The sequence below is a fragment of the Phaseolus vulgaris genome, chromosome 2 (assembly GCF_000499845.2).
Source record: "Phaseolus vulgaris cultivar G19833 chromosome 2, P. vulgaris v2.0, whole genome shotgun sequence".
NCBI lineage: Eukaryota > Viridiplantae > Streptophyta > Magnoliopsida > Fabales > Fabaceae > Phaseolus > Phaseolus vulgaris.
Window position 1 is genome coordinate 4,049,290 of NC_023758.2, and position 18,319 is coordinate 4,067,608.

Genomic DNA, 18,319 nt, shown 5'->3' on the forward strand with positions numbered 1-18,319 from the left:
GCACTTCTTTTGCCATATGTTGTGTTCTGGTAATTTTCCAAGCATTGAAGTTGTAATTCAGCTTAAATTATGATTGTATACAATTTAATACAGGAGCAAATTAAATAAAAAGTATAATTTATTTTAGTTAGTGCATTAATAAGAAATGTCACAAATAGCAACCGAAATGAGATTATTATTTCTGTTCTAAAATTGTGATTTTAAGTTATAGAATAAACTAGTTTAATTATTTCTTTCTACAGCTGATTTAAGTGATGAAAATATGTTAGTTAATTTATAACTCACAATTTTATACTACCACATTATAACCTTTAATATTATTATTTTGGATTCAGTGTTTTGGAGGTGCTTCTATGGTGGAGGAATGAATAACTTTCATTTTTCATTCTTCTTTCATATGGAGAGATTGAAGATGATGTCCCGCAAGATCAAAATAATTTACTCACATATCTTTACAGATGTTATCTCTAAGACGAGACATTGTCATTGCATGCATGAGAAAGAAGAAGAAAAAAAGATTGGAAAAACATTAAGGCACTAAGAAAGAGGAAAAAGAGAATCGATTGTCATGCATGTGTTACTTGAGGGAGAATAAATTCTCGTGCATGTGTTATTCATGAAAGAATCGATTTTCATTCCTGTGTTATTCAAGGGAGAATCGATTCTCATTCATGTGTTATTCAAGAAAATTGATTCTCATTCATATGTTATTAAAGAAAGAATAGATTCTCACTCATGTGTTAATCAAGATTCTCATATACTTAAAATTAATTTTATTGGCATTGAGAATCTATTCTCATATTAAATATTATATAATTTTATGTAACAAAAATATTTAATTATACTATTAATAACAATATATAATTATAAATAATGATAATAATAAAATAAAATTATAATATAAACAAAATATATATAGTTATATAGAATGACAAATGTAGGCTCAATTCCCTATCTAGTACCATTTACATCTTTATTTCCCTATCTAGCACCCTTTTGTTTTTATTTCCCTATCTAGCACTCTTTTATTTTTTATTTCCCTATCTAGCAACATTTAAAAAATAAATAAATAAATAATAAATTATTATTTTTTTATAATTTTAATTTTGAATGCATTAAAAAATAAATATTTTTAATGTTTAAAATAATTAGAAATATAATTAATGAATAAATAAATGAGTTTTTACAAAATAAAAATAAAAAAGTAATAAATTAAAAATGTTTAGTTTAAAATTATTTTTTTTAAAAATGAAGAAAATAAAAAATTAAACTCTACAACAACATAAAAGTTGAATCTATAAACATAAATTAGTATTTATTTATATTATTATTTATTATGTAATCATGTTAATTTCAAGTAAAAAATACATGACATATTTATAAAAAAACCAAAGTCAATTAGTATTAATTAATAGTGGACACATAAATAATATTGAAGTGTTTACCTAAATGCAAAATTCTAAAAAAAACTAATACAAACGTTACACTTAATGCTTAAAAATGAGAAGAAAAAAATTCAAAAATAAATAAGTCTAGAAAATAAAAACAACAACAATAAAATAAAAACAAAAACCATAAATAAATAAAGATTGACAGAAAAAATAATAATAACTAAAAACATAAAAGGTATAAAATAAAGGAAAAACAAAATAAGATAAAGATAAAAGATATAAAAAAAATCAAATAAATCAAAACAAGATAAATATAAGAGATATAAGGCGATATTAAATAAGTATATGTTGATCATAAAAAGGAAAATAAATGAGAGATGATCATTCATTTAATATGTTATTCAATGGTACATTAAATAGTTTGTGCAAAATGAAACATAATTAATGACGAAAAGTAGACGGTCTACTAATGTTGGGACACGTTCTTTTTGTAGACCGTCTACTTTTCGTCATTAATTATGTTTCATTTTGCACAAACTATTTAATGTATCACTTAAGAAAATATCAAATGAATGATCATCTTTTATTTATTTTCCTTTTTATGATCAACATATACTTATTTAATATCGCCTTATATCTCTTATTTTTATTTTGTTTGAATTTTTTTTATATCTTTTATCTTTATCTTATTTTGTTTTGCCTTTATTTTATATCTTTTATGTTTTTAGTTGTTATTTTTTTTATGTCATTCTTTATTTATATTTATTTTTTGTTTTTATTTTATTGTTGTTGTTTTTATTTTCTATACTTATTTAGTTTTGCATTTTTTTGGTCTCATTTTTAAGCATTAAGTGTAGCATTTGCATTAGCTTTTTTTTAGAATTTTGCATTTAGGGTAGACACTTCAATATTATTTATGTGTTCACTATTAATTAATACTAATTTACTTTAGTTTTTTTATAATTATGTCCTGTATTTTTTACTTGAAATTAACATGATTATATCATCAATAATAATAAAAATAAATGTTAATTTATGTTTATAGATTCAACTTTTATGTTGTTGTATAGTTTAATTTTTTATTTTCTTCATTTAAAAAAAAAATAATTTTAAACTAAACATTTTTAATTTATTACTTTTTTATTTTTATTTTGTAAAAACTCATTTATTTATTCATTCATTATATTTTTAATTATTTTAAACATTAAAAATATTTATTTTTTAATGCATTCAAAATTAAAATTATAAAAAAAAATTATTATTTATTTATTTATTTTTAAAATGGTGCTAGATAGGGAAATAAAAAATAAAAGAGTGCTAGATAGGGAAATAAAAACAAAAGGGAACTAGATAGGGAAATAAAAACAAAAGGGTGCTAGATAGGAAAATAAAGATGTAAATGGTGCTAGATAGGGATTTGAACCGACAAATGTATATAATAATAATTATTATTATTATTTTCATAAATGATAATATATTTAATAATATTTTTAAGTTTAATACAAAATTATTTTGTATCGTATGTTTTTTTCAACATTTTTCAATTTGTACAAAAATTTTCGATCCAAAAATATCAAAAACAATATTTTTATTACAATCAATAAACTATATATTTTTTTTCATGTAATTGCTTTTGATAAATTTATTTTGATATAATTAATTTAAATCTAAAAATAAAAATAGATCATAATTTATTGTTCAAATATTTTTTAATAACAAATGAAAAATTATAAACTTATATTTTACAACTTTAACAAAAAATTCTAGATTTTCTCTAACCATTATATCATGCAAAATTTTTAATAAATCATTATCTATTCTTTAATTCAAACAACCTCAAAACAACTTCTTATATCCTTACATATTCAATCCTCAAATCTCCATAAATCCTCTCTCCAATTCAATGAAACTTAAAAAAGCTATGATGCTACACCCCATTGGATACCTGATCAAGAAAAGGGTAATCAGTGTAGCCAAGAACCGGATCATTGTCGTAGAATGTCTCCCTGTTATACTTGTTCAGAGCAGCATTCAGAGCAAATCTCTTTGCCAAATCTGGATTAGCCAAGAACAAACGACCATAAGCAACAAGATCAGCTCTGTTTTCACCAATGGCTCTGTTCCCATCTTCCCTGTCATACCCTCCAGCAGCAATAAAAGTGCCATTGAAAGCCTTTCTCATAGGCACCAAGCTCTGAGACCCCTCAACCTTTTCTGCAACCCTTCCAATTCTGGGTTCCACCATGTGACAGTACAGAACACCATACTTGTTCAGAGCATTCACCATGTAAAGCCCCAGTTCTTGGGGATTCGAGTCTCCACATTCTGCATACTCTGCAAATGGTGATAACCTAATTCCAACTCTATCACCCCCAATCTCATCAACAACAGCTTCAACAACCTCCAATGGAAACCGGCACCTGTTCTCCAAGGATCCACCGTATTCATCTCTTCTGTCATTCACCTTGTCTTTCATAAACTGCTCAAGCAGGTACCCGTGCGCCCCGTGGATCTCTACCCCATCAAAACCAGCTTCCACGGCATTCCTTGCTGCAACTCTGAAATCGTTCACAATAGGAGCAATCTCATCGCTGCTCAAGCGCCGCGGCGGCGTGTGATGCACTTCATCAATGCCGTTACTTCGAATTTGCGGCGAGAGTGGCTTGTCCGTGGACGACACCGGCGCTTGCCCGTTTGGCTGGTAAGCTGAATTGGAAACCCTTCCCGCGTGCCAAATCTGAGAGAAGAAGATGCCGCCTTTGGCGTGAACGGCGTCGACGATGGGTTTCCATGCTTCGACTTGCTCTCTGGTCCATATGCCGGGCGTGTTCGGGTAGCCTTGAGCGGTGTCGGAAACTCCGGTGGCTTCGGCGATGAGAAGGCCTCCGTTGGAGGCTCTCTGAGAGTAATAGAGAACGGCGTGGGGTTGTGGAACGTTGTTGTAGGACCTCTGTCTGGTGAGCGGTGCCAAGACAACTCTGTGGGATAGATTGAATTTTCCCATCTTGTAGGGAGTGATGAGAGGATTTGATTCGTGGGAAGTGGCGGGTGTGAGGGTTGAAAGTGGTTGGGTTTGAAATTGAAGCGGCGGAGGGTGGTGGCGTTATATAGAGAGTGGAGTGAGCAGAGGAAGGAGAAGGATCGCAGAGAGTTGAAGGTGACGTGTGCCATTGCGTAGAATGAGTGAGCTTTGTTTGACCTATATCATACCATTTTTGACCTACACCCAAAACACTGTCTCAAATGTTCTTAACTATGTGAAGTGTTTATTGTATTTCTAATGAAATAAAAATTAAGTTTTCACTCCTCTAATGCATCTTCTACATTAGTGAGTTTAACTCCTCTAATGTCACGGAGGATGAGAAGATATGTGGTTGTGGGAACTGACATGCATTATAGTAAGTTTTCGTAAATTCTGTGATTTCTAGATATCTATATCTAAAAGTGTTTTTTTCATAGTTGGGATTGGACCGAATACTTGTATTCAAAAGATTATAGTTAATCTTTTTCTGGATATGGATATCCATAGTTAAAGAGTACGATTTTGGATGAGAGTATCTATACAAGTATGACACTTTCGGATATCAATATCTACAGATAAAATTGACATTTTTGAATGTTAATATCTATAGATGAATATGTGACGAAAAACGAGTTGAATCTAAAAATTTATGTTGGTTGCATATAATATAGGAGAAATAGTCTAATTCACAACTTTTTTTTTGAATTAATAAATATTGAATAACCAATATCTGTACATAAGTTTACAATATATTTTAGTAAGGAAAAGTAATTTCACTAATTATCTAGTTAATAAATATTTCAATGATTTTAATAAAAGATGATTAAATTATTGTTTTTGACATAATAATGAAATAGCCGTCGACGTTAATCAATTAAAACACAATACAAACACTTTATCTCCAAAAAGCCGTCTTCATTCATTCATCTTTTTCTATTGATGTGATTAGTTGTCACCACAGTACTTAAGAGGGAAAATGTAGGTAGCAAGTGTAATTTTGATCAATTATTGTGAAAATGGATAAAAAAAATTATTTTAAAAGGTACGTAAATTATGTCAATAAAATACAACTTTATCATATTGAAATTAAATTGTGTAAAACTGAAATAACTTTGCTTTAACAATTAAGTTGTGTGAGGATAAATCAATTTTGATTAATATTTAAGTGAGATCCTGATATTGTGTGAGGATAAATCAATTTTGATTAATATTTAAGTGAGATTCTGAGAGGTAAAAACGATTTTAGTGTATTGAATAATTGAAAAAGTCACTGTACTATCACACTGCTTTCAGTAATTTTTTTTTATATAAGAGTCGTGGATGGTAGCAACGACTTTGGTACTTCTTTGAATTGCTTTAACATATGTTCCAATATATTTGACTCACTTCATGCCATTAAATATAAAAAAAAAACATACAAAATTTAATAAATTTGTGTTAGTGATGAGTGAGGAAGACAGTACCAATTTAATTGCTAATAATGTGGTAATTTAAGTTGTCAATTTTTTAAACATATTAAATATTATTTGACTAATTTAATTGAAATTATAACTATAATTGAAAATATAATTAAAACCGTGTAGTAACGTGAATGATTATTATCTGTGTGCATTAAAATGTTTTTATCAATGTCCAACAATTCTCATTATTCTTTGTTTTTTCAGATCAACACCTCTTTAGTGTGAATGCACAAGTGTTTCACTTTTTGGTGATCTTTAGATAATTTATTTTCTCTTGTCAAAATTATTGGTACCTTCCACGATTTTTATATAAATATTTTTGAACTAAAATAGTATAATTCAATACACTGAATTTGTATTTTTTTTCTCATAATTTAACTATTTTACTTAAATATTAATTAAAGTCGTTTTAATCCTGTACGACTTCATTATGTAACCAAAGTCATCACACCCTCACACAACTTTATTCTCGTCAAAATAAAGTCGTTTCAGTTCTACACGATTTTAATGTATTTTAATGTGAAAGAGTTGTGTCTTGTTAACATGACTTACCTATATTCAAAAATAATATTTGCAATATATATTTTTAGAGTCAATTTAAGTTGAAAGTAGTATATTAAAGAAATAGTAAAATAAATAATATATATAAAATATTTATTGTTCTTACTGAATTTGAGATTTGAATATTTCGAGTTGTTAATTACATATGATTTCGTACTTAATGAATTGTCGAGTTTTAACACCAAAATTGAGTGATTTTTAGAAAAAATTTCAACATTCTATTAGACCATTAGTTACAACTGTTAGCTGTTCTAACGACGATTTACTGTTTCTCTCCACCTCCATTCTTCTCACTCTGTATATAACTCCTTCTTGGTGTTTCATCAAGAAGATTTTCTTTCTCTTTCTGTTATTCTAATATGGTATCCTGAGCCAATTTTTTTTCTCCATGGCCTCTTCCTCTTCCTCTTCCTCGTCTTCTTCAACCTCTGTCCGGACCACCTCTGTTGTGGCTACGTCTCTCCTGGCTCATCAGTTCAATACCCCTATCTCTCTCAAATTAAATGATGAGAACTTCCTCATATGGAAGCAACAAGTCCTCGCCACCTTGCGCGGTCTTGATCTCATGCATTTTCTGGATAGCAGTCATACTCCATTGGAGTTCCTACAAACTTCCGAAACCCCACCTACGGAAAATCCAGTGTTTCACTCTTACCACAAACAAGATCAGTTGATCGTTGCATGGCTTCTCGCTGCCATGACTTCTCCGCTTCTGACAAAAATGGTGGGTCTGGAAACCTCCGCACAGATCTGGCATCGTCTTCTCACTCACTACGCTTCCCACACTCGTGCCATGGTCAAGAAGTTTCGAATGCTTCTAAAGACGCCCAAGAACGACAAATCCATCTATGCGTATCTCAATGACATCAAGAAAGTTGTTGATTCTTTGGCTGCAGTGGGTTCTCCGCTATCAACTGCCGATCACATTGATGCCATTCTTGATGGTCTGTCTGCGGATTTTGATGGGTTCATCACGTCTGTTCTTTCCCGCAGTGACCCATACAGTGTTGACGATCTAGAAGCACTCTTGCTGGCTCAAGAAGCACGGTTTGATAAACACAAACTATCGCATGATACTCTTCTTCAGGTAAATACTGTCTCTACTCCTACTCCTTGGCAATTCAAAACTCAAAATAAAAAGAAGTTCCATTCCTATACTTCGCGTGGAGGCAGCTCTACAAATTCTTCTGGACCTAGCTTTTCTAGTTCGCGCACTCGTCCTTCCTCACCTCAACTGATGGCAAATTTCATGAAGGTCTTCTTGAATCATGTAAGAAAATGGTGCGGAAGCTATGGAGGTGTGTGTGCAAGATCCTCCTAAGAGTGATGTTGATCTTGAAGGTGCATGATAAGTATGAACATTGGGAGGTTCGGCCAGCCCAAGGAAAGATGAAGGATGTGAAGTTTAGAGCCTAGAGTTCTAGGGAGAAGCAAAGCTTGGCACAAAATGGCAGCATAACTTTACTCACAATAAACTTGAAAATACAAGGTGTAGGCTCCTCCTTTTATAGGCTAAGGAGGACCATAATGCAACCCTAATGCTAGCAAAATGAAATGTAAATGTGAAGCACATGGGTGCACATGGCACATGGGTGCACAAATGAGCACATGGGGAGGGGTGTGTCTAGTTTTTATGCTCATCCCCTCCATGGGCTTTCTAGACCGGCCTTGGTAAATTTAAAGGTTTTTTTAGAAACTCTAAGTTTACCTAGGTTGGTGTTTTAGGTGCCAAAATTAATTCTAAGAAAATTACAAATAAAGTTCCTATGCTAATTTTGACAAGAAATTAAAGTCTACTCTACACTAGAGTTTATGGCATTTGAACATGTAAAAGAACGTCTTCTTGGATCCTCTTGGCCATAACTCTATGGTTGGCCCAAATCTACCCTTTGGTGAGCTTGCATGTGGGCTTGTGCTTGGGCCTCTTCCATCATTAACCCTCTCCCTGGACTTCTATCAAGTTATCCTGTCAGATTTGTCATAAACCAGGTCATACTGCAGACACTTGCTGGCACCGTTATGAACCACCTGCTACACATCACTTTCATGCCAACGTCTCACAGTATGCACCTTCTTTTGACCAAGATTCCACTCTATCCATTCTTGGCGCTCCTTCTACCATTGACGACCCTCTATGGTACCCTGATACTGGTGCCACCCACCACGTCACAAAAGACTCAAAGATTTTCTTACAGAAACTGATGGAGGAGGGCCAAGCACATCTAGCCATGGGAGCCAAAGCCCAAACCATGAAGAGCGTCTAGACCAAGGAGAGCGTCTAGCTCCAAGGAATGAGCGTCTAGGACGTGAAGAAGGGAAGCTACCCATGGAGCGTCTAGATGTGGAACTAGACCGTCTAGGTCCTCTCACAAGATCAATGGCTAAGCATGTACAAGCACAAGTGGAAGAAGCCACGGATGGAAGAGAGAAAGCCTTGTATATGTTGCATAAAGGCCCAATAGGGGTACTTAGTAGATAGGGTAGTGTAGAAAGCACATTTGAAGGAAACATTCTAGAACCTTGCTAGGTGTGACCGGTCATAGCACATGGCCTATGCTTTGCATTTCATTTGGTTTACATTTCATTATGTATTAGCTTAGTTCCTACGTCCAAATAGCCTATAAATAGGGAGGCTATCTCATGTATTTTCCAAGTTTATTGTGAGTAAAGTTATGCTGTCAATTTGTGCTCAACTTTGCTTCTCCCTAGAATCCTAGGCTCTAAACTTCAATTCCTTCATCTTTTCCCTTGGGCTGGCCGAACCACCCAATACCCACACTTATCATGCACCTACAAGATCAACACCACTCTTAGGAGGATCTTGCTCACTCTCATTCATTGCTTCCGCCCCATACTCTACATTGATTCAAGAAGACCTTCATGAAAATGCCATCATTTGGTATCATGAGCTTTGGTTCTTCAAGATGAGTAGCTCTTTGTCTTTTCAATTTTAGTTCTTCTTTATTTCATATTGTCATTTAATTTCCATACTTGTCTTGCTATTTTTTTACATTTTAATTTGTTCTTGGTGTGCTTTGTGGAAGATCCAACCGAAGCACTCTTGTTCAATTGATCTTGAACAAGTTCTTGTGCAATTTGTGATAGGATTCCATACACCTTTGAGTTGCTATTTTCTTTTAGGCTTTTGAGTCTTTATTGCTTTCATTATTTGGTTCATATTATGCTTTGAGTCTTTAATTTTCTGAATCTATACATGTTTTGTCAAGTCATGTTCATCCATATTGTCAACAATTCATAGTAGTCCTTTTATTTGGCTTGATTGTTTCTTGATTTTGGGTCTCTTTTTTTTGTTTGAATCTGCTGTTCTTTGCTCCTTTGGTGCCTTTTTAATTTTAGTTTGAGTTCATATTGTGTTTAGATTCTACACAATTCTATTTCACAAATTTCCATTGTGTCTAAACTTTGGTATCTTGCTGTTTTTGTTTCCAGTTTTCAGATTCCCCTGTTTTCACCTTCTCTGTTTTGGCTGTTTTAACCCAGAAAAATATTTCCACTCATAGGAAAATTTTGATTCTCTGGAAAATGCAAGTTTAAAGTGTTATAGAAAGGACAAAAAAAGAATTAGGTCAAAAGAAGCAACAGAAAAAAAATGATAAATCTTTTAAAATCAGAGTGCAAATCTGAAGCGCTCCAGCTGGCCTAACCGAACACCAAAATTGCAAAATTTATTAAAAAAAAATGGTGCATGCGTTTTGAGTGATTCCAAAGCCAGATTTTAGATAAGATCCTAAATATCTTGCATAACAAATTTCAGAGTCAAATTTTAAAAATACAGCTCAGCATAAATCGGGGAACAAACACGTTTCTGGCCCACAACATTTTCCAGTGGTGCTGTTTTTTTTATTTGGTCATCTAATCTAGTGCTTTTCTTTAGGAATTCTTTTGTGTGCCAACCTTTAATTGAGTACCTTTATTTGTTTGCTTTAATTACTTGACTCTCTTTCTAGTTGTCATAATCTAAATCCTTTTGGTGGTACTGTTTTATTCAATTAAATTTGTTTCTTGCTTTTGTTCTTTGACCTCTAATTTGGGTGCTGAAATTTATTCTTCTTTGGTGCTTATGTGAATGGGAACTTGATTTGGTTAAGGTTTAGCCCTTTGTTAGGTGCTGGAAATTGGAGAATTAAAGACCATCATTCTAAGGAGAAGACAAGGCCAAAGCCGAAACAAGCATTCTTGAAAAACACTACAAACACTTGGAAGATCAACAAGCAAAGACAACAAGGAAGTGTACTAACCAAAAAGAGGATCAACAAAGGGAGTTCTCTTATTTCCTTTGCAACTTGGTTTATTGTTAATTACCTTTTTAATTACGTTTTAGACGGTGAGTGTGTCTTCAAGGGCTCTAAGTGTCCAAGAAGCCTCACCTAGGGCCGAATAGTATAGCATTCTTGTTTAGTAATTGTTACTTGTTTGAAATTGCTATTCTATTGCTTTAGTAGAAGCGCTTTGCATGTTTAATTTTGTTTAAATTTTGTGCTAAACCGACTAGCTTTGTTGCATAGTTAGCTTACATTGTTTTCTTGCATTTATTTCTCAACTTATTTGTGTTCTAAGTGTTTCACTAAGAGAAAGTCTTGTGTGAAGATATTGGGGGATAGTTTTTGGCAAGGAAAAGGCTTGGTACTTAAGTAGTCCTTTGTGACTCACCTCCCTTACCTGGAAAACTACCTTCTTTAACTTTCCTAAACTTTCTCAAAGTAAAACACCTATATACACAAAGTTTTAGCCATGTCTTCTTCTTCTCACTCTCCAAAGTCTATAGAAAGTGAAGTAAAATCTTTGAAAACTATTTTAAAAGAAGTATCCCAAGCGGTACAATTGATATCTTTTAGACAATTGGAGAATGAGAACAAAATCAATGAGTTGGCTAAAGCTCAAGAAGAGAAATCACAAAAAACACAAAAATAAAAAAAAACGCTTACTCATGCATCTCAAAGTATTGAGTCTCTAGGGGAGGGAAGCCGTAGAATCAATGATTATTACCAACCACCCCCTAGAAGAACTAGGCAAAGGGAACAAGAGGTGCCAAGGGAAACTAGAGTAGACCTACCTCATTTTCATGGAAAGGAAAATGTAGAAATATATCTAGATTGGGAGATGAAGGTAGAGCAACTCTTTGCTTGCCATAGGGTAAGTGAGGAACGTAAGGTACCCTTAGCCACCCTTAGTTTCCAAGGGAACGCCATGTATTGGTGGACCTCTCTCGAAAGAGAAAGACGTCTTCATAGGGAACCTTCCATTACATATCGGAATGACCTTAGGGGAGCCCTAAGACGTCGACATATACCTTCCTACTACCATAGAGAGTTGATGGATAAGCTCCAAAGACTCCAACAAAAGAACATGAGTGTGGAAGAGTATAGGCAAAAAATGGAGCTCTACATGATGAGAGCATCCATTAGAGAAGAGGAGGAAACCACCATAGCTAGGTTCCTTAGTGGCCTATCACTTGAGATAAGAGATAGAGTAGAGCTCTTACCTTATCAAGACTTGAATGATTTGGTTCAACTTTGCATTAAAGTTGAGCAACAAAACTTGCGCAAAACATCAAGTCAAAAGGTGAGCCCCTATTCTAGCTTTTATCCCAAGAAAGAGTTTAGAAGGGAGGGTAGTACATCCAAGGAAAAACCAAAAGAGCCTACCAAGCCCTTCACCAAAGAAACCTCAACCCCACCCATCCGAGCTAGAGATGTTAAGTGTTTCAAGTGCTATGGTAGGGGGCATGTGCAAGCACAATGTCCAAACCAAAGGACTTTGTTTCTTAAAGGTGTAGATGAGTACACTAGTGGCGAGGATGAGCCTAGTGAGAGAGAGGAAGGGGGAGAGGATGAGAGGGTAGCTCCACTAGAGGGAGAATTGCTTATGATTAGGAGAACCCTCAACAATCACCCTAGCACATCCATTGAAACACAAAGAGAGAACATATTTCATACAAGATGCAATGTTTTAGAAAACATATGCTCTCTCATTGTGGATAGTGGATCTAGTTGTAATTGTTGTAGTGCTAGGATGGTTGAAAAGCTTAAGCTACAAGTGGTTCCTCACCCAAAACCTTACAAACTTCAATGGCTTAATGAAAATGGGGAACTACATGTAGACAAGCAAGTGGAAATCAAGTTTTCCATTGGGAACTACAAGGACAAAGTTTTATGTGATGTAGTGCCTATGGAAGCTTGTCATATTTTATTAGGGAGACCATGACAATTTGATAAGAAAACCTTGCATGATGGTCTCACTAACGAAATTTCCTTCACCCATAAGTATAAAAAGTTTGTACTTAGTCCTTTACCACATTCTCAAGTGGTAAAAGACCAAATACAAATGAAGCAAAAGAGGGATGAGGAAAACAAAAAAAAAAGAGCGCTAGAAAAAGAGAAAATCCTTAGGGATAGGAAGGCGTGGGAGAAGAGTGTTCCTTCCCACAAGGTTGGTCAACAAGAAAAGCCTCTTGAAAACGTTTTTGAAAATTTGCTTCTTGTTGAACAACCAAGTCTTATCTTTTGTAAAGGAGCACTTACATGCACTGCCACAAGTAGTGAACTTATGAATTTACCTCCTCAAATCGAAAATCTTTTGAGTGAATTTGAAGATCTATTCTCACAAGAGGGACCAATTGGGCTTCCTCCTCTAAGGGGAATAGAACATCAAATTGACTTTATCCCGGGGGCAAGCCTACCAAATAGGCCTGCTTATAGAACCAACCCCGAGGAAACTAAGGAGATAGAATCACAAGTTCAAGACTTGTTGGAGAAGGGTTGGGTTCAAAAGAGCCTAAGCCCTTGTGCTGTACCTGTCTTGTTGGTGCCAAAAAAAGATGGAAAATGGCGCATGTGTTGTGACGGTCGAGCAATCAACAACATCACCATCAAGTATAGGCATCCAATTCCAAGGCTTGATGATATGCTTGATGAATTGCATGGGTCAACTCTATTCTCCAAAATTGATCTTAAAAGTGGATATCACCAAATTCGAATCAAGGAGGGTGATGAGTGGAAAACCGCTTTTAAGACCAAATTTGGATTATACGAGTGGTTGGTGATGCCCTTTGGGCTTACTAATGCCCCAAGTACATTCATGAGGCTTATGAATCACACCTTGAGGGATTGTATAGGTAAATATGTAGTAGTTTACTTTGATGATATTTTAGTATATAGTAAAACCCTAGAAGACCATCTAAGTCACCTTAGGGAAGTTCTTCTAGTTCTTAGGAAAAATAGTCCTTTTGCAAATAGGGATAAGTGTACCTTTAGTGTAGATAGTGTAGTCTTCTTAGGCATCATAGTAAACAATAAGGGGGTGCATGTAGATCCCGAAAAAATCAAAGCCATCCGAGAGTGGCCAACTCCACAAAATGTAAGTGATGTAAGAAGTTTTCATGGTTTAGCTAGCTTCTATAGAAGGTTTGTGCCTAATTTTTATAGCCTAGCATCTCCTTTGAATGAACTTGTTAAAAAAGATGTTGCATTTTGTTGGAATGAAAAGCATGAGCAAGCCTTTCAAAGGCTAAAAGCTCAACTCACCAATGCACCCATCCTATCTCTTCCAAATTTTTCCAAAACTTTTGAGATAGAGTGTGATGCATCGGGAGTAGGCATAGGTGCGGTTTTGTTGCAAGGTGGACACCCCATTGCTTATTTTAGTGAAAAACTCCATGGTGCCACCCTCAACTACCCCACATATGACAAAGAGCTCTATGCTCTTGTGCGAGCCCTAAAAACTTGGGAACACTACCTTGTGTCCAAAGAATTTGTCATCCATAGTGATCACGAGTCTTTAAAATATTTAAAGGGCCAACACAAGCTCAACAAGAGACATGCTAAATGGATGGAATTTCTTGAACAATTTCCTTATGTAATAAAATACAAGAAAGGAAGCACCAATATAGTGGCCGATGCTCTTTCAAGACGGCATACACTCCTTTCAAAATTGGGTGCCCAAATTCTTGGATTTGACCACATAAGAGAGCTTTACCAAGACGATCAAGAACTCTCATCCATCTATGCCCAATGTCTACATAGAGCGCAAGGAGGTTACTATGTGTCCGAGGGATATCTTTTTAAAGAGGGAAAACTTTGCATTCCCCAAGGAACACATAGGAAACTCCTTGTCAAAGAATCACATGAGGGGGGACTCATGGGCCACTTTGGAGTTGATAAAACTCTAGATCTTTTAAAAGCAAAATTTTGTTGGCCACACATGAGGAAAGATGTCCAACGACATTGTTCTAGATGCATCTCATGTTTAAAAGCAAAGTCTAGAACAATGCCGCATGGACTCTACACCCCTTTGCCGATTGCAAATGCTCCTTGGGAAGACATTAGCATGGATTTCATTTTAGGACTTCCTAGGACTGCAAGAGGCCATGACTCTATCTTTGTGGTAGTGGACCGTTTTAGCAAAATGTCCCATTTTATTCCATGCCACAAAGTAGATGATGCTCAAAATATTTCTAAACTCTTCTTTAGAGAAGTGGTGAGACTCCATGGTCTCCCTAGAAGTATAGTGTCCGATAGAGATCCCAAGTTTATCAGCCACTTTTGGAAAACTCTTTGGTGTAAACTTGGAACACGACTACAATTTTCAACTTCTTGTCATCCTCAAACGGATGGACAAACCGAAGTAGTCAATAGATCTCTTGGAACTATGCTTAGGGCTATCATGAAGGGCAACCACAAATCTTGGGATGAGTACCTTCCCCATATTGAATTTGCTTACAATAGAGTAGTTCACAAGACTACTAATGCTTCTCCTTTTGAAGTAGTATATGGCTTTAATCCTCTCACACCCATGGATTTGATACCCCTTCCTAATCCACAAGATTTTGTGCATAAGGAAGGCGTAATCAAAGCTGATTTTGTAAAGAAAATGCATGAGAAGATTAAACTCCAAATACAACAACAAAATGAGAAGTACACAAAATACAACAATAAAGGGAAGAGAGAAATAATTTTTGAGGAGGGAGACTTAGTTTGGCTTCACCTTCGCAAAGATAGATTTCCAACTCAAAGGAAGTCCAAACTAAGTCCCCGAGGAGATGGACCTTTCCAAGTTCTCAAGCGAGTCAACAACAATGCATATAAATTGGACCTACCTCTTGAATATGGAGTACATGACACTTTTAATGTAATTGATCTTTCTCCATTTGTAGGTACCAATGACGATGACGAGCTGGATTTGAGGACAAATCCTTTCCAAGGGGGAGGGGATGATGGAGGAGGGCCAAACACATCTAGCCATGGGAGCCAAAGCCCAAACCATGAAGAGCGTCTAGACCAAGGAGAGCGTCTAGCTCCAAGGAATGAGCGTCTAGGACGTGAAGAAGGGAAGCTACCCATGGAGCGTCTAGATGTGGAACTAGACCGTCTAGGTCCTCTCACAAGATCAATGGCTAAGCATGTACAAGCACAAGTGGAAGAAGCCACGGATGGAAGAGAGAAAGCCTTGTATATGTTGCATAAAGGCCCAATAGGGGTACTTAGTAGATAGGGTAGTGTAGAAAGCACATTTGAAGGAAACATTCTAGAACCTTGCTAGGAGTGACCGGTCATAGCACATGGCCTATGCTTTGCATTTCATTTGGTTTACATTTCATTATGTATTAGCTTAGTTCCTACGTCCAAATAGCCTATAAATAGGGAGGCTATCTCATGTATTTTCCAAGTTTATTGTGAGTAAAGTTATGCTGTCAATTTGTGCTCAACTTTGCTTCTCCCTAGAATCCTAGGCTCTAAACTTCAATTCCTTCATCTTTTCCCTTGGGCTGGCCGAACCACCCAATACCCACACTTATCATGCACCTACAAGATCAACACCACTCTTAGGAGGATCTTGCTCACTCTCATTCATTGCTTCCGCCCCATACTCTACATTGATTCAAGAAGACCTTCATGAAAATGCCATCAGAAACAACCCTACTATGGCCCAGATGATCTTAAACTAGGTAATGGTCAAGGTACGCACATCTTACACACTGGCTCTGCTGTTTATACTTCTCCACATACGCACACTGCTTTTACTCTTAATAACTTGCTTCATGTTCCTGCTATAACTAAAAATCTCATAAGTGTTGCTTAGTTTGCCAAGGATAACCATGTCTATTTTGAGTTTTTCCCTAACGTTTGCTATGTTAAAAATCAGGCCACTCATCAGATTTTTCTTCAAGGATTTCTTAAAGATGGTCTGTATGTGTTCCCACCATCACCCTCTGATTCCAATCACTACACTGCTAACTCTGCTTCTTACAAACCTTCTATTCCGCAATTACAACTATGGCACAACAGGCTTGGTCACTGTAATATGTCTATTGTTAAACGTATATTGAATACCTGCAACATTTCTTTTAAGTCAAACAATCATTTATGTGATCCTTGTATTCGCGGGAAGCACCATCAACTTCCTTTTCATAAATCTGATACACATTACACACACCCTTTACAGCTTGTTTTCATTGACATTTGGGGTCCTGCCCCCGTGTGCGCATCTAATGGTGCAAAATACTATATGTTGTTTTTAGATGCTACTACCAGATATACGTGGTTATTTTTGTTGCATCAAAAGTCTCAAGCTTTAGATACGCTTATTTGCTTTAAACAGTTTGCTGAAAATCAAACAGGCTTTAAACTTTGTGCTATTCAATCCGATAATGCAAAAGAATTCATTTGTTTTAAACCTTTCACTCAAAAATTTGGAATCCTTCATCGCTTTACTTGTCCTCACACACATGAACAAAATGGTTCTATTGAACGTAAGTACAGGCACATCACTGATATGGGGCTAACCCTTCTTGTTGCTGCATCTCTCCCCATTAAATTCTGGGGTGAAGCTTTCACTACTGCTGTGCATATCATAAATATTATGCCTACTCCTGTTCTATCAAATAAAACACCACATGCACCACCGTTTAACACTGAACCTGATTATCGCACGTTAAAAACTTTTGGTTGTGCATGCTATCCATTACTGAGACCTTATAATCAACACAAACTTGATTTCAAGTTTACATGCTGTCTCTTTCTTGGTTACAACGCTCAAAACAGGGGCTACATTTGCCTCTCACCTAGTGGTAAAGTATACATCTCTCGTCATGTTGTTTTCCATGAAGATTTATTTCCCTATAATATGCCTGAATATCGTTTTCACACTTCTGCTACTGATGTTCCTATTTTAGCATCTCCCGTTTCTCCTCTCATTGTGCTTGCTGATCCTGTTGATAATTCAGCGTCTCATCCTTCTACTCCCTCTGACCCTTCTATGTTTACACATTCTAATACTTCGCCTCTGCCTGTGCAATCTTTGTCCCCTAACAATAAACCCGTTAATCATCATCTCATGACCACACGATCAAAGGCAGGTATCTTCAAACCAAAAACTTTTCATACCGCAGTTAGTCACCACTCTGCTGTTCCTACATCTGTCCAAGAAGCACTATCCTCTCCCTCCTGGCTTCAAGCAATGCACGATGAGTACACGACTCTTCTCCGCAATCACATGTGGTCTCTTACATCTCTTCCAGCTGGTGCTAAAACCGTTGGGTGCAAGTGGATATTCAAAAACAAGTTTCATTTCAAAGACATAAAGCTCGTCTTGTAGCAAAAGGTTTCCATCAAACTGCAGGTTGTGATTATAATGAGACATATAGCCCTGTTGTAAAGCCCTCCACCATTCGTTTGGTGTTATCGCATGTTGTCACTGCCGCATGGCCCATCCATCAAGTTGACGTCAATAATGCATTCCTGAATGGTGATCTTAAAGAGGATGTTTATATGACCCAACCACCAGGTTTTGTGTCTTCTTCTCCACACCTCGTTTGCAAACTTCACAAAGCTTTGTATGGCTTAAAGCAAGCACCCAGGTCATGGTTC

General features: G+C 35.6%; 1 protein-coding gene across 1 annotated transcript; it reads right to left on the minus strand.

The window, feature by feature from the left end:
- Window positions 1-3,081: 3,081 nt before the first annotated feature.
- LOC137810360 (12-oxophytodienoate reductase 2-like) lies at window positions 3,082-4,636 on the minus strand. The gene has a single exon (XM_068611587.1). It carries the CDS (start codon window positions 4,393-4,395, stop codon window positions 3,319-3,321), a length of 1,077 nt encoding a protein of 358 aa, XP_068467688.1. The 5' UTR covers window positions 4,396-4,636; the 3' UTR covers window positions 3,082-3,318.
- Between the last annotated feature and the right edge of the window lie 13,683 nt (window positions 4,637-18,319).

What these genes read in the sequence shown, in the direction of transcription:
- LOC137810360 (XM_068611587.1), bottom strand. Translation starts at nt 4,395, where the DNA reads ATGGGAAAATTCAATCTATCCCACAGAGTTGTCTTGGCACCGCTCACC.